The sequence below is a fragment of the Anomaloglossus baeobatrachus genome, chromosome 2 (genome assembly GCF_048569485.1).
Source record: "Anomaloglossus baeobatrachus isolate aAnoBae1 chromosome 2, aAnoBae1.hap1, whole genome shotgun sequence".
In the NCBI taxonomy this organism is placed as follows: Eukaryota; Metazoa; Chordata; class Amphibia; order Anura; family Aromobatidae; genus Anomaloglossus; species Anomaloglossus baeobatrachus.
In genome coordinates this window covers 326,211,412-326,228,222 of record NC_134354.1, presented here as the reverse complement: position 1 = coordinate 326,228,222, position 16,811 = coordinate 326,211,412, and the positions used below count along the sequence as shown (strand labels likewise).

Here is a 16,811-nt window from a genome sequence, read left to right as displayed (position 1 = left end):
CTATGAAGCCACAGGTGCGTCTTTTGCCCCGGCCTTTGCAGCCGTGTGGGCACTCCAAGCTATCTCAGCTTGTTTGTCTGAGATTAATGCGGTCACACGTACCTCTGCTCCACAAGTTGTGTCTTTGACTTCTCAGGCGTCGGCTTTTTCGTCCTACGCCATGAACGCCGTCCTGGACTCTGCTAGCCGTACAGCGGTGGCATCCGCTAACTCGGTGGCAGTCCGCAGGGCCATGTGGCTACGCGTTCTGAAGACAGAAGGAGTGGTGATTCCCGTTCCCCCTCAGGAACATGGTCACTGCTTCTACTCCAACTTGTTCGTGGTGCCAAAGAAGGACGGATCATTCCGTCCCGTTCTGGACCTCAAACTGCTCAACAGGCATATGAGCACCAGAAGGTTTCGGATGGAATCTCACCGCTCTGTCATCGCTTCGATGTCACAAGGAGACTTCCTAGCATCAATCGACATCAGGGATGCTTATCTCCATGTGCCGATCGCACCCGAGCATCAACGCTTCCTGCGCTTTACCATCGGGGACGAACACCTTCAGTTCGTGGCATTGCCTTTCGGCCTGGCGACAGCCCCACGGGTCTTCACCAAGGTCATGGCATCTGTTGTGGCGGTCCTACACTCTCAGGGCCACTCGGTGATCCCTTACTTAGACGATCTCCTAGTCAGGGCACCCTCCCGGGAGGCGTGTCAACACAGCCTTACCGTCGCTCTGGAGACTCTCCAGCGGTTCGGGTGGATCATCAACTTTCCAAAGTCCAAGTTGACACCGACCCAATCGCTGACTTACCTAGGGATGGAGTTTCATACTCTCTCAGCGATAGTCAAGCTACCATTGGACAAACAGCTTTCACTGCAGACAGGGGTGCAATCTCTTCTTCGGGGCCAGTCACACCCCTTGAGGCGCCTCATGCACTTCCTGGGGAAGATGGTGGCAGCAATGGAGGCAGTTCCCTTCGCGCAATTTCATCTGCGCCCACTCCAATGGGACATTCTCCGCAAATGGGACAGGAGGTCGACGTCCCTCGACAGGAACGTCTCTCTTTCCCTTGCAGCCAAAACCTCTCTTCAGTGGTGGCTGCTTCCCACTTCTCTATCGCAGGGAAAATCCTTCCTGCCCCCAACCTGGGCTGTGGTCACGACGGACGCGAGCCTGTCAGGGTGGGGAGCGGTGTTTCTCCACCACAGGGCTCAGGGAACCTGGACTCCGATAGAGTCCTCCCGGCAGATCAATGTTCTGGAGATAAGGGCAGTGTATCTAGCCCTAAAGGCGTTCCATCGGTGGCTGGAGGGCAGGCAAATCCGCATACAGTCGGACAACGCCACGGCGGTCACGTACATCAACCACCAGGGCGGTACGCGCAGCCGTCAAGCCTTCCAGGAAGTCCGGCGGATTCTGATGTGGGCGGAGGCCACAGCCTCCACCATCTCCGCAGTTCACATCCCGGGCGTGGAAAACTGGGAAGCAGACTTTCTCAGTCGTCAGGGCATGGATGCGGGGGAATGGTCTCTTCACCCAGACGTGTTTCGAGAGATCTGTCGACGCTGGGGAACGCCGGACGTCGATCTCATGGCGTCACGGCACAACAACAAGGTCCCGGCCTTCATGGCACGGTCTCTAGATCACAGAGCTCTGGCGGCGGACGCGTTAGTTCAGGATTGGTCGCAGTTTCGACTGCCTTATGTGTTTCCTCCTCTGGCGATGTTGCCCAGAGTATTACGCAAGATCAGATCCGACTGTCGTCGCGCCATTCTCGTCGCTCCAGATTGGCCGAGGCGGTCATGGTACCCGGATCTGTGGCATCTCACGGTGGGTCAGCCGTGGGCGCTTCCAGACCGCCCAGACCTGCTGTCACAAGGGCCGTTTTTCCATCTGAATTCTGCGGCCCTCAACCTGACTGTGTGGCCATTGAGTCCTGGCTCCTAGCCTCTTCAGGGTTATCTCAGAATGTCATTGCCACTATGAGACAGGCCAGGAAACCATCGTCCGCCAAGATCTATTACAGGTCGTGGCGGATCTTCTTGTCCTGGTGCTCTGATAATGGTTTTGCTCCCTGGCCTTTTGCCTTACCCATTTTTCTTTCATTCCTTCAATCCGGAATGGACAAGGGTTTGTCACTGGGCTCTCTCAAGGGACAAGTATCGGCGCTCTCAGTATTTTTTCAAAAACGCCTGGCAAGGCTTCTGCAGGTCCGCACGTTCCTGCAGGGAGTTTGCCACATAGTTCCACTTTACAAGCGCCCGCTGGAACCCTGGGACCTTAACAGGGTGCTGACTGCTCTCCAGAAGCCACCTTTCGAGCCGCTGAAGGATGTCTCTTTATCACGTCTTTCGCAGAAGGTGGCATTTCTAGTGGCAGTTACCTCACTTCGAAGAGTGTCGGAGCTTGCAGCGCTGTCATGCAAAGCCCCCTTCCTGGTTTTTCACCAGGATAAGGTGGTTCTGCGTCCTGTACCGGAGTTTCTCCCTAAGGTGGTATCTCCTTTTCATCTCAATCAGGATATCTCCTTACCTTCATTTTGCCCTCATCCGGTTCACCAATGTGAAAAGGATTTGCACTCTTTGGATCTGGTGAGAGCACTCCGTTTCTACGTGTCTCGCACGGCGCCCCTGCGCCGTTCAGATGCGCTCTTTGTCCTTGTCGCTGGCCAGCGTAAGGGCTCGCAGGCCTCCAAGTCAACCTTGGCTCGATGGATCAAGGAACCGATTCTTGAAGCCTACCGTTCTTCGGGGCTTCCGATTCCTTCGGGGCTGAAAGCCCATTCTACCAGAGCCGTGGGTGCGTCCTGGGCATTGCGACACCGAGCTACGGCTCAACAGGTGTGTCAGGCAGCTACCTGGTCTAGTCTGCACACTTTCACAAAACACTATCAAGTGCATACCTATGCTTCGGCAGACGCCAGTCTAGGTAGGCGAGTCCTTCAGGCGGCGGTTGCCCACCTGCAGGAAGGGGCCGTTTTTCGGCTATCTTTTATTGAGGTATTCTTTACCCACCCAGGGACTGCTTTTGGACGTCCCAATTGTCTGGGTCTCCCAATGGAGCGACAAAGAAGAAGGGAATTTTGTTTACTTACCGTAAATTCCTTTTCTTCTAGCTCCTATTGGGAGACCCAGCACCCGCCCCTGTTCCCTTCGGGCTGTTGTTTTTTTGTGTACACATGTTGTTCATGAAGAATTGTTCTTTTGGTTCATGTTTTCAGTTCTCCGAACATCCTTCGGATTGAATTTACCTTAGACCAATTTATAAGTTCCTCCTTCCTGCTTTTGCACCAAAACTGAGGAGCCCGTGATGCACGGGAGGGTGTATAGGCAGAGGGGAGGGGTTACACTTTTTAAAGTGTAATACTTTGTGTGGCCTCCGGAGGCAGAAGCTATACACCCAATTGTCTGGGTCTCCCAATAGGAGCTAGAAGAAAAGGAATTTACGGTAAGTAAACAAAATTCCCTTCTTTTTCCTGTATCCCCTGTCCGTTTTTACACCTAATCTGTCTGTGCGTCCGCCGAGCGCTGATCAGTGATGCATCCGTGCTCCATTTTCGGCGGGACTTTTTTTTTTTGGTCCGTTTCTTACGTCGTTTTTCTGGACCTCATCCGTGTGTGCGTCCTGCAGCGGCAAAACGCTGATCAGGGATGCACATAACGGATCGGTATCCTTGCTCAATTTTCGGCTTGACTTTATTTTTTTTCTGTATCCCCGTCGCTTTTTGTATCTCATCAGTCTGTGCATCCTGCAGCGGCTGATCAGTGATGGACATCACTGCTCGGCGTCTGTGCATTTGAAAAGTCAAATGGCGCTCCTTCTCTTCCAAGCCCTGCCGTGGGCCCAAACAGTTGAATTCCACCACATATGAGGTATCTGCGCACTCAGGAGAAATTGTACAATAAATTTTATGGTGCATTTTTTCCTGATACCCTCCTAAAAAAAAAAAAAAAAAAAGAAAGAAAAAAAAAAAGCTTACCTGGTTGAAGCAAAAATTTAGTAGTAAAAAAAAATATTTCACGGCTCAACGTTATCAACTTCTGTGGAGTCCCTGGGGGTACAAGGGGCACACCAAACATTTAGATAAATTCCTTGAGTTATCTAGTTCCAAAATAAGGCCAATAGTGGAGGAGCTCCACTGTTTAGGCACCATAAGGGGTCTCCAAATGTGACATGGCGTCCGCTAATGATTCCATCCAATTTTGCTGTCAAATGGCGCTCCTTCCCTTCTGAGCCCCGCCATGCGCCCAAACAATTACTTTCCACCACATATGAGGTATTGGCGTACTCAGGAGAAATTGTACAATACGTTTTATGCTGCATTTTTTCCTGATACTCTTGTGGAAAAGAAAAGTTACCTGGCTCAAGTAACAGTTTAGTGGTAAAACAAAATATATATTTTCATGGCTCAACGTTATCAACTTCTGAGAAGCTCCCAGGGGTTCAAAAGGCTCACCAAACATCTAGATACAGTTCTTGAGGGGTCTGGTTTCCAAAATGGGGTCACTTGTGGGGGAGCTCCATTGTTTAGGCACCTCAGGGGGTCTTCAAACACAACATGACATCCATTAATGACTCCAGATAATTTTGCGTTTCAAAATTTGAATAGCGCTCCTTACCTTCTTATGAGCTCTGCCGTACACCCAAACAATTGATTTTTACCACATATGAGGTATCAGCGTACTCAGGAGAAAGGTTCCTGTGAAGCACCTAAAGGGTTAATAAACTTCTTGGATGTGGTTTTGAGCAGTGTGAGGGGGTGCAGTTTTTAGAATGGTGACCCCATTTTGGGTATTTTCTGTCACCTAGGCCTCTCAAAGTCACTTCAAATGTGATGTGGTCCCTAAAAATGGTTTTGTAAATTTTGCTGGAAAAATGAGAAATTGCTGATGAACTTTGACCACTCTTAACTTCCTAATGAAAAACAAATTTGTTTCTAAAATTGCGCTGGTGTAAAATAGACATGTGGGAAATGTTATTTAGCAACTATTTTGTGTGACATATCTCTCAGATTTATGGGCATAAAATTTCAAAGTTTGAAAATTGCAAAATTTTCGACAAATTTCCCACATTTTCACAAATAAGCGCAAAAAATATCGGCCTAAATTTACCACTATCATGAAGTACAATATGTCACGAAAAAACAATGTCAGAATCTCTAGGATCCGTTGACGTGTTCCAGAGTTATAACCTGTCAAAGTGACAGTAGTTAGAATTGCAAAAAATGGCCCGGTCATTAGTGGCCGGGGGTGAAGGGGTTAAGCAAGGATCGCTGCATTCTCCTGGAGAGAACACTTGCATTTCTACATCCTTTGGCAGGCTTTATGTGGCCTGTGGGCTGTATACTGTTCAGGCCGAGTTTAGGGTATAAAAATCCCTGCTGACATGTTTCATTTAAATGATGATATAGTGCTTACAGTTCGAGTAGTCAGATTGTGGAATGCACTACCACAAGAGGTAGTAACAGCAAAGTACCCGTTCATGTCTGAATCTTTTCATCACATGTAATAAATGATTCTTTGGAAGAAATATTCATGCGCCATCTTTTTGTACTGACCACACAGGTTTGGATACATGTAAATGAGATGGTCTCTGAGGCATCTTCTATTGTAAGCTGTGATGACGTAGTAACGGCAAATACTTACCTTCCTTCAGTTTAGTAATATAGTGTCCCTCCCTTCTAACGTCTCCATATAGCCTATAATATTATTATTCATTTGGGGTTTTTTGTTGTTTTAGCAAGTGGCCTCATGATTCAAGAGATACAATTCATGAAAAAGTAATATTTCAATGACAACATTTGTATTTAATGTACACAATTGTTAAAAAAAAAATGACCATTTTTGTTACATGTTAATCTGTTTTCACAGGACCTCTCTGGTTCAATTGATGACCTCCCAATGGGTGCTGAGGGTGCTCTAAGTCCAGGTGTCAGCACTTCCGGGATCTCCAGCAGTCAGGGTGAACAGAGCAATCCAGCTCAATCACCCTTCTCTCCTCATACATCACCACACTTGCCGGGAATCAGGGGTCCCTCACCCTCCCCTGTTGGCTCTCCAGCCAGTGTGGCACCTTCTCGTTCCGGTCCATTGTCCCCAACATCTGTTCCAGGTGAGTGCTTTAAGTGATCCTTGGTTTTTCCATTGTATGACAGATTTAAGTCTGCCTATAACCCTGTCACACAATTGCCTTAGAGTGGCAGTATTGACATATGTCACCTGATGATCTGTCTTTCACTTTTTTTTTATGCCTTTTTAGTGCTCACATTAAAACTTCAATACCTAAACTTCATAGAATGTCAGGATTGTTTGATCTGTGGTTGGATGGTCAACCCCGAGCCTGTTTTCATCTTCCTGATCAGACATTATTTCATCCTGGCTAGTCTGCCCTTTTTCCGTGTTTTCACGCCCCTTTTGGGCATGATAACCTAATTTCCACTAGCTCACGTCACCACCAGTTCATGGAAATCTTTGAGCATGCGCTCGTCTCATTTCTGCATTGTCGCTTGGCCTCTGTAGACTGGTGTATGCATGTCAACTTCACAGGCGCATTTGCGCATGATTCGAAGTCTCCTGCACTGCTGATCGTGCGCAATGCACCTCTGAAGCCAGAAGCAAACACCCGGCTACGGAGGACAAGTGATGCTGTGAGAATAAGACGACCATAGATTTCAATGAGCTGGCACTGCCATCGGCTCATGGAAATCGTTATCACCCTCACAGGGACATAACACGGAAAGAGGGCAGACTAGTCTGGGCGAAACTAACACAACATAACTTTATAAATCTATTTTTTTTTTTTTTAAATTTAACTTTTATTAACATTATTAATAACACAGGAAACTCTGTATTGTACAGAATAAAGCACAATGTCAGAACACAAGCATTGTATCGAGGAATTGTTAGCAGATCAAATCGGTAGGCCTAGAATATGGGGAGATACAAAACTCAAGACTGTATCAACAACGATGAAGCTGTAACCGACTACTGTCAAAGGATCAACATAATACCTTTTTATAATATATAACGAGGTCACTTTAGAGGAATGAACAAAACCGAGGCCGTAACTCAAGTATGAGTTGGCAGAGTAGAAAATACTGAGTAAAACAAGAAAGAAAAGGAGAGAAAAGTAAGTCAGAGAAGAGAAAGGTGGGAGGGTTGGGGTCAAAAAGGGTAGGTGAATTTGTCAGGCTAGGGGGAGCGGGGGACACTGACAGTTTTTTTATTTTTTCTGGATTAAGTTGCAACTTTTATTCGGAAAATTTTCCATAAAATGTTGTATCACATTTATCCCATGATCTACGCTGAGCACTTACATCGGATTTCCATCTAAATCTTTGAATTCATAGGACTCCCTCGAGGGAGCCAGTCATTATAGGGCAGCAAAATTACTCTGGATGCCATCTAGCCTCTGCTCATCAGTGTCTCTTTTTAAGAAGTGCACAAAACTGTGGTCAACTGCACTTTTAGGCTATGTGCGCACGCTGCCTTTTTTTCTGACCACAAAGATGCAGCGTTTTTGGCCCCAAAAAAAATGCACAAAACCGCATGCGCGGTAAAAATGCATATAAAAAAACAAGCGTTTTTGTGCAATTTTTTAATTTTTCCCCAATACATTCAGTAGGTGAAAAACGCAGAGAAAAACGCAAAAAGAATTGACATGCTGCATGTTTGTGGTCACCACAAAAACGCAGCTTTAAAAAAAGCACTGTGCGGACAACAAAAATGAAAACTCATAGACTTTGCTGGGGAAGCAAAGTCATGCAGTTTTTAAGCCAAAAACGCACCCAAAAAACGCAGTGTGCGCACCTAGCCTTATGAATGCTTAAAAGATGGACACAGCCTGTTTATAGGCCACAGAGTCTCCAAGGTGACTCCCTCTGTCTCATTCAAGTGAATGTTCCATCAGGGGCGTTGTATAAATACGATTTCAGACACGTAAACAACTATGTGAGCATTCAGCATAGAGCGTAGGATAAATGCGAGCCAAGCCTAACTGCGATCTTTGGGAGGAAGAATGAACAAATCAACAGCAGGTCAAGAATTGCTTTTATTTTTTAATGTCATTCACCGTGTGGTGTAAGTTACATAGGTTGAAAAAAGACCTAGGTCCATCAAGTTCAACCTTCCTCCACCACCATATATTTAGTCACTAAATCATTTATAACCAACAATGTTGTGTGTACTGAGGAAATCATCCAATCTTTTTTTAAAAGCTGTTATAGTATCTGCCATTACTACCTCTTGTGGTACGGCATTCCACAGTCTGACTACTCTAACTGTAAAGAACCTAGAAATAAATAGGAAATATTTAGCTTCCGGACTCTCCTTTCATCCACTTGCAGGGAGTGTCCCCTGGTCCTTAGTATTGTCTTTGGAAGAAATAAGTCATGTGCCTGTCCTTTATATTGACCACACATGTATTTATACATATAAATGAGATCTCCTCTGAGACGTCTTTTTTCTAAGCTAAGCATATCTAACTTTTTCATCCTGTCATCATATGGGAGGCCTTCCATTCCTTGTAGTAGTCTAGTTAACCGCCTTTGAGCTGACTCTAACTTCTGAATGTCCTTTTTAAAATGTGGAGCCCAAAACTGGATCCCATATTCCAGATGTGGCCTTACAAGTGATTTATAGAGGGTAACAATACGTTGGGATCACGGGATCTAATCTCTTTTTATACACCCTAGAATCTTGTTTGCTTTTTCAGCTGCTCCTTGGCATTGAGTTCTGCTGCTCAGCTTATTTGTAATAAGAATCCCCAAGTCCTTCTCCTGTTCTGTAGTCCCGAGTTTACTTTAATTTGTGTATATGCAGTTATAGGATTACTCTGTCCTAAGTGCATTACCTTACATTTATTAGCATTAAATCTCATTTGCTAAATGTCTGCCCATTCCGACATGTGATTAAATGGCTTTCTTCAGATAAATGTGATAGCAGTTATATATAGCTTTTTCTGTGTTTTGTTTTTTTTTTTTTTGCTGCAGTGCTGGGTGGCTGGCACCCCTACAATTCTGTCAGAGAATACTCCGTTTCTTCTTGAAAATGATTGCAATCACAAATTCTTTGGTATTATTATCTTCATTTATTTTGCTTGCAATGAAAAAACACAAAAGAGAATGAAACAAAAATGACATCATTGATCATTTCACACAAAACTCCAAAAATGGGCCAGACAAAAGTATTGGCACCCTTAGCCGAATACTTGGGTGCACAACCTTTAGCCAAAGTAACTGCGAACAACTGCTTCCGGTAACCATCAATGAGTTTCTTACAATTCTCTCCTGGAATTATAGACCATTCTTCTTTGGCAAACTGCTCCAGGTCCCTGAGATTTGAAGGGTGCATTCTCCAAACTGCCATTTTGAGATCTCTACACAGGTGTTCTATGGGATTCAGGTCTGGACTCATTGCTGGCCACTTTAGTAGTTCCAGTGCTTTCTACCAAACCATTTTCTAGTGCTTTTTGAAGTGTGTTTTGGGTCATTGTCCTGTTGGAAGACCCATGACCTCTGAGGAAGACCCAGCTTTCTCACACTGGGCCCTACATTATGCTGCAAAATTTGTTGGTAGTCTTCAGACTTCATAATGCCATGCACACGGTCAAGCAGTCCAGTGCCAGAGGCAGCAAAGCAACCCCAAAAAATCAGGGAACCTCCGCCATGTTTGACTGTAGGGACCATGTTCTTTTCTTTGAATGCCTCTTTTTTTTTTTTTTTTTCCTTGTAAACTCTGTTGATGGCTTTTTACCAAAAAGCTCTACTTTTGTCTCATCTGACCAGAGCACATTCTTCCAAAACGTTTTAGGCTTTCTCAGGTACGTTTTGGCAAACTCCAGCCTGGCTTTTTTATGTCTCAGGGTAAGAAGTGGGGTCTTCCTGGGTATCCTACCATACAGTCCCTTTTCATTCAGATGCCGACGGATAGTACGGGTTGACACTGCTGTACCCTCGGACTGCAGGGCAGCTTGAACTTGTTTGGATGTTAGTCGAGGTTCTTTATCCACCATCCACACAATCTTGCGTTGAAATCTCTCGTCAATTTTTCTTTTCCTTCCACATCTAGGAAGGTTAGCCACAGTGCCATGGGCTTTAAACGTCTTGATGACACTGCGCACCGTAGACACAGGAACTTTCAGGTCTTTGGAGATGGACTTGTAGCCTTGAGATTGCTCATGCTTCCTCACAATTTGGATTCTCAAGTCCTTAGACAGTTCTTTGGTCTTCTTTCTTTTCTCCATGCTCAATGTGATACACACAAGGACACAGGACAGAGGTTAAGTCAACTTTAATCCATGTCAACTGGCTGCAAGTTTTATTTAGTTATTGCCAACACCTGTTAGGTGCCACAGGTAAGTTACAGGTGCTGTTAAGTACACAAATTAGAGAAGCATCACATGATTTTTCAAACAGTGCCAATACTTTTGTCCACCCCCTTTTTTATTTTTGGTGTGGAATTATATCCAATTTGGCTTTGACTATTTATTTATTTTTTTTTATTGAAGACAAATTAAATGAAGATAATACCAAAGAATTTGGGATTGCAATCATTTTCAAGAAGAAACTGAGTATTATCTGACAGAATTGCAGGGTTGCCAATACTTTTGGCCAGCACTGTACTATCACAGACTAAAAATTTTATTGCAAATTTTTTTTGCATCACACCATGATTTGAGCGCTATTCTGTATTTCTGCCGACAGTCATGTGAGAGCTTTTTTTTTTTAGCAGGATGAGTTTACATTTACAATCTATAGCTTTTAATTTTTCATCTGACTGTGGTTTGGGGCTTGTTTCTTGTGGGACAACGTGAGATTTTCAGCAATACCATTTTTATCTACAAGAGACTTTTTGATCATCTATTATTCAACTTTTTTAACTCTGTGTAATGAAAAGGCATTGTTTTTGCATCTTCTCCTTTTTTCTATTTTTTTTCTTTTTCCTCCTTTTTCCTCCTTTTCTTCGGCGCTCCATTGGGAGACCCAGACGATTGGGTGTATAGCTACCGCCTCCGGAGGCCACACAAAGCATTACACTAAAAAGTGTAAGGCCCCTCCCCTTCTGGCTATACACCCCCCGTGGGATCACGGGCTGCTCAGTTTTCAAGCTTTGTGCGAAGGAGGTCAGACATCCACGCATAGCTCCACTGTTTAGTCAGCAGTAGCTGCTGACTATATCGGATGGAAGAAAAGAGGGCCCATATAGGGCCCCCAGCATGCTCCCTTCTCACCCCACTCTTGTTGGCGGTGTTTGTTAAGGTTGAGGTACCCATTGCGGGTACGGAGGCTGGAGCCCACATGCTGTTTTCCTTCCCCATCCCCCTGAGGGCTCTGGTGAAGTGGGATCTTACCGGCCTCCAGGCTCTGAGGCCGGGCTCCATCCACAGACCCGGAGATCCTGCTGGATACGGAGCTGGGTACCGTCAGGGACAAGGCCCTGCAACATTCAGGTACTCTGTGTCCCCGTACAGACAGGCACAGACACACTCCAGCGTTGCTGGGTGTTCTAGTGCGCCGGGGACAGTAGCGCTGCGCGCTTGGGTTATACTCACTGCAGCTTAGCTGAGTGAGTTTATGTGTGGGGAACTACCGCGCCGGCCGCCCCCGGAGACTGCGGCGCGGCTGAGACTTGTGGTGCGCCGGGGACTTCGCGCCGACCGTGCTTTTACGACGGCAGCGCTTATAAATCTAGTCCCCGGCTTCTGCGGCCTAGTTACGTTTCGTTCCCGCCCCCAGCCCTGTCAGTCAGGGAAGGGGAGAGACGCTGTACAATAGTCAGCGCCGAGGGCTGGAGTCTTATTTACATACTCCAGCCCTCTCACTGGGCACAGTGGGACGCCAGTTTCCCGCTCTTTGTCTGCAGCACGCCCACGGCCCGCCCCTCTTCACAGGACGCCGGCAGCCATTCCTGCACGCAGTCTGAGCTGGAGAACGGACATAGCCCTGGGAGACCCAGACAGGGGATTCTGGCGACCACACACCCGCTGTTAAGCGGGCGGTAAGCAGCACCTAGGTGCTGACCCCACTAGTGCCACAGTGTTGTTTTGTGTACTTTTGTAGGAGACAACAGCATGTCATCCGCAAAAAGCAAGGGTGCCAAGGCACGGGCTTTATATGCTGCCTGTACCGCATGTGGGGCTGATCTACCGGCAGGTTCCACTGACCCCCATTGTGTGCAATGTTCGGTCCCTGTGCCACTTCGTCAGCCGGAGTCTATGCTAGTAGTGGCCCAGGCAGAGACGCCTGTGAACCCTGCCCCGGTGACGGGGACAGACTTTGCAGTTTTTGCTGATAAGATGTCTGTGACTATGACAAAAATTCTAGAAACTTTGCAGTCCAGGCCGGTCACTCAGACCATGGGCACTGCTGATTCAATGTTCCCCGGTCCCCCTCAGTTGGAACTAATCCGTGCTCCAAGGGGGTCCCAGGCATCACAGGCTGAAGGCTCTGACTCGGACGACAGTCCCAGGCAGCCTAAGCGAGCTCGCTGGGAGAGACCCTCGGCGTCATCACGCTGGTCAGGGTCTCAGCGAGAGGATTCTCTGTATGATGAGACAGAGCTAGGTGATCAGGAGTCTAATCCTGAGACTGCTCTCAACCTGGATACCCCTGATGGTGACGCCATGGTGAATGATCTTATAGCGGCCATCAATAGACTGCTGGATATTTCTCCTCCAGCGGAGGAGGCAGCAGCACAGCAGGAGAAATTCCATTTCAGGTATCCCAAACGTAAATTGAGCTCTTTTCTGGACCACTCTGACTTCAGAGAAGCAGTCCAGAAACACCATGCTTATCCAGATAAGCGTTTCTCCAAACGTCTTAAGGATACACGTTATCCCTTTCCCCCTGACGTGGTCAAACGCTGGACCCAGTGTCCAAAGGTGGACCCCCCGATCTCCAGGCTTGCGGCTAGATCCATAGTTGCAGTGGAAGATGGGGCTTCACTTAAAGATGCCAATGACAGACAGATGGACCTTTGGTTGAAATCTGTCTATGAAGCTATCGGCGCGTCGTTTGCTCCAGCATTCGCAGCCGTGTGGGCACTCCAAGCTATTTCAGCTGGTCTGGCGCAGGTGGACTCTGTCATACGTCCATCAGTGCCGCAAGTGGCGTCCTTGACCTCGCAAATGTCTGCGTTTGCGACTTATGCTATCAATGCGGTCTTGGACTCTACCAGCCGTACGTCAATGGCGTCCGCCAACTCTGTGGTTTTACGCAGAGCCTTATGGTTAAAGGAATGGAAAGCAGATTCTGCTTCCAAAAAATGCTTAACCAGTTTGCCATTATCTCAAGACAGACTGTTTGGTGAGCAATTGGCTGAAATCATTAAACAGTCCAAGGGTAAGGACTCTTAATTACCCCAGCCCAGATCAAGCAAACCTCAACAGTGGAGGGGACAGTCGAGGTTTCGGTCCTTTCGAGGTTCGGGCAGGGCCCAATTCTCCTCGTCCAAAAGGACTCAGAAGGAGCAGAGGAGCTCAGATTCCTGGCGGACTCACTCACGCCCAAAGAAAGCAGCCGGAGGAACCGCTTCCAAGCCGGCTGCCTCATGACTTTCGGCCTCCTCTCTCCGCATCCTCGGTCGGTGGCAGGCTCTCCCGCTTTTGCGGCATTTGGCTGCCACAGGTCAAGGACCGGTGGGTAACAGACATTTTGTCTCACGGGTACCGGATAGAGTTCAGTTCTCGTCCTCCGCCTCGGTTCTTCAGAACTTCCCCACATCCCGACCGAGCCGATGCTCTTCGGCAGGCGGTGTGCTCTCTAAGGGCAGAAGGAGTGGTGATCCCTGTTCCTCTTCAGGAACGAGGTCAAGGTTTTTACTCCAATCTGTTTGTGGTGCCAAAAAAGGACGGCTCTTTCCGTCCTGTTCTGGACCTAAAACTGCTCAACAAGCACGTGAAAACCAGGCGGTTCCGGATGGAATCTCTCCGCTCCGTCATTGCCTCGATGTCTCAAGGAGATTTCCTAGCATCAATAGACATCAAGGATGCTTATCTCCACGTGCCGATTGCTCCAGAGCATCAGCGTTTTCTACGCTTCGTTATAGGAGACTAACACCTTCAGTTCGTATCCCTGCCATTTGGTCTGGCGACAGCCCCACGGGTTTTCACCAAGGTCATGGCAGCAGTGGTAGCAGTCTTGCACTCTCAGGGACACTCGGTGATCCCTTACTTGGACGATCTACTTGTCAAGGCACCCTCTCAAGAGGCATGCCAACACAGCCTGAACGTTGCGCTGGAGACTCTCCAGACTTTCGGGTGGATCATCAACTTTTCAAAGTCAAATCTGTCACCGACCCAATCACTAACATATCTTGGCATGGAGTTTCATACTCTCTCAGCGATAGTGAAGCTTCCGATGGACAAGCAGCGTTCACTACAGACAGGGGTGCACTCTCTCCTTCAAGGCCAGTCGCACCCCTTAAGACGCCTCATGCACTTCCTGGGGAAGATGGTAGCAGCAATGGAGGCAGTCCCGTTTGCGCAGTTTCATCTGCGCCCACTTCAATGGGACATTCTCCGCCAATGGGACGGGAAGTCGACGTCCTTAGACAGGAAAGTCTCCCTTTCCCAGACGGCCAAGGACTCTCTTCAATGGTGGCTTCTTCCCACCTCATTATCACAAGGAAGGTCCTTCCTACCCCCATCCTGGGCGGGGGTCACGACAGACGCGAGTCTGTCAGGGTGGGGAGCAGTTTTTCTCCACCACAGGGCTCAGGGTACGTGGACTCAGCAGGAGTCCACCCTTCAGATCAATGTTCTGGAAATCAGGGCAGTGTATCTTGCCCTACAAGCCTTCCAGCAGTGGCTGGAAGGAAAGCAGATCCGAATTCAATCGGACAACTCCACAGCGGTGGCATACATCAACCACCAAGGCGGGACACGCAGTCGGCAAGCCTTCCAGGAAGTCCGGCGGATTCTGATGTGGGTGGAAGCCACGGCCTCCACCATATCCGCAGTTCACATCCCCGGCGTAGAAAACTGGGAAGCGGACTTCCTCAGTCGCCAGGGTATGGACGCAGGGGAATGGTCCCTTCACCCGGACGTGTTTCAGGAAATCTGTCGCCGCTGGGGAAGGCCGGACGTCGACCTAATGGCGTCCCGGCACAACAACAAGGTCCCAACTTTCATGGCACGGTCTCGCGATCACAGAGCTCTGGCGGCAGACGCCTTAGTGCAAGATTGGTCGCAGTTCCAGCTGCCCTATGTTTTTCCCCCTCTGGCACTCTTGCCCAGAGTGCTACGCAAGATCAGGTCCGATTGCCGCCGCGTCCTGCTCGTCGCCCCAGACTGGCCGAGGAGGTCGTGGTATCCGGATCTGTGGCATCTCACGGTCGGCCAACCGTGGGCGCTACCAGACCGGCCAGACTTACTGTCACAAGGGCCGTTTTTCCATCTGAATTCTACGGCCCTGAACCTGACTGTGTGGCCATTGAGTCCTGGATACTAGCATCTTCAGGATTATCTCAAGGGGTCGTGGCCACCATGAGACAGGCTAGGAAGCCCACGTCTGCTAAGATCTACCACAGAACGTGGAAGATTTTCTTATCCTGGTGCTCGGCACAGGGAGTGTCCCCCTGGCCATTTGCATTGCCTACCTTTCTTTCCTTCCTGCAATCTGGTTTGGAAAAAGGCTTATCGCTCGGCTCCCTTAAAGGGCAAGTCTCAGCGCTATCGGTATTTTTTCAAAAGCGTCTAGCACGACTTCCTCAGGTACGCACGTTCCTGCAGGGGGTTTGTCACATCGTCCCTCCGTACAAACGGCCGTTAGATCCATGGGATCTGAACAGGGTACTAGTTGCTCTCCAGAAGCCGCCCTTCGAGCCTCTGAAGGATGTTTCACTTTCTCGACTCTCACAGAAAGTGGCCTTTCTGGTAGCGGTCACGTCTCTTCGGAGGGTATCCGAGCTGGCAGCGCTGTCATCCAAAGCTCCCTTCCTGGTTTTTCACCAGGACAAGGTAGTGCTGCGCCCGATTCAGGAGTTTCTCCCTAAGGTGGTATCCTCTTTTCATCTCAATCAGGATATCTCCTTACCTTCCTTTTGTCCTCATCCAGTTCATCGGTATGAAAAGGATTTGCATTTGTTGGATCTCGTGAGAGCACTCAGAATCTACATTTCCCGCACGGCGCCCCTGCGCCGCTCGGATGCACTCTTTGTCCTTGTCGCTGGTAAGCGCAAAGGATCGCAGGCTTCCAAATCCACCCTGGCTCGATGGATCAAGGAACCAATTCTTGAAGCCTACCGTTCTGCTGGGCTTCCGGTTCCATCAGGGCTGAAGGCCCATTCTACCAGAGCCGTGGGTGCGTCCTGGGCATTACGACACCAGGCTACGGCTCAACAGGTGTGCCAGGCAGCTACCTGGTCGAGTCTGCACACTTTCACCAAACATTATCAGGTGCATACCTACGCTTCGGCGGACGCCAGCCTAGGTAGAAGAGTCCTGCAGGCGGCGGTTGCCTCCTCGTAGGGGAGGGCTGTTTTGCAGCTCTAACTTGAGGTATTAATTTACCCACCCAGGGACTGCTTTTGGACGTCCCAATCGTCTGGGTCTCCCAATGGAGCGCCGAAGAAGAAGGGAATTTTGTTACTTACCGTAAATTCCTTTTCTTCTAGCTCCAATTGGGAGACCCAGCACCCGCCCTGTTTCCTTCGGGATTTTTGGTTTTTTCGGGTACACATGTTGTTCATGTTGAACGGTTTCAGTTCTCCGATGTTACTTCGGATTGAATTTGTTTAAACCAGTTATTGGCTTTCCTCCTTCTTGCTTTAGCACTAAAACTGAGCAGCCCGTGATCCCACGGGGGGTGTATAGCCAGAAGGGG

General features: G+C 48.3%; 1 protein-coding gene across 2 annotated transcripts in view; it reads left to right on the top strand.

Annotated features, from left to right (window-relative positions):
* Positions 1-16,811, top strand: part of ARID1A (AT-rich interaction domain 1A) — a 330,997-nt gene that overhangs the window by 193,746 nt on the left and 120,440 nt on the right. For both annotated transcript variants that reach the window (XM_075335909.1, XM_075335910.1), the window contains one exon: positions 5,860-6,100. In XM_075335909.1, the coding sequence (XP_075192024.1) occupies positions 5,860-6,100 (241 nt within the window). The remainder of the gene's footprint in view (positions 1-5,859; positions 6,101-16,811) is intronic.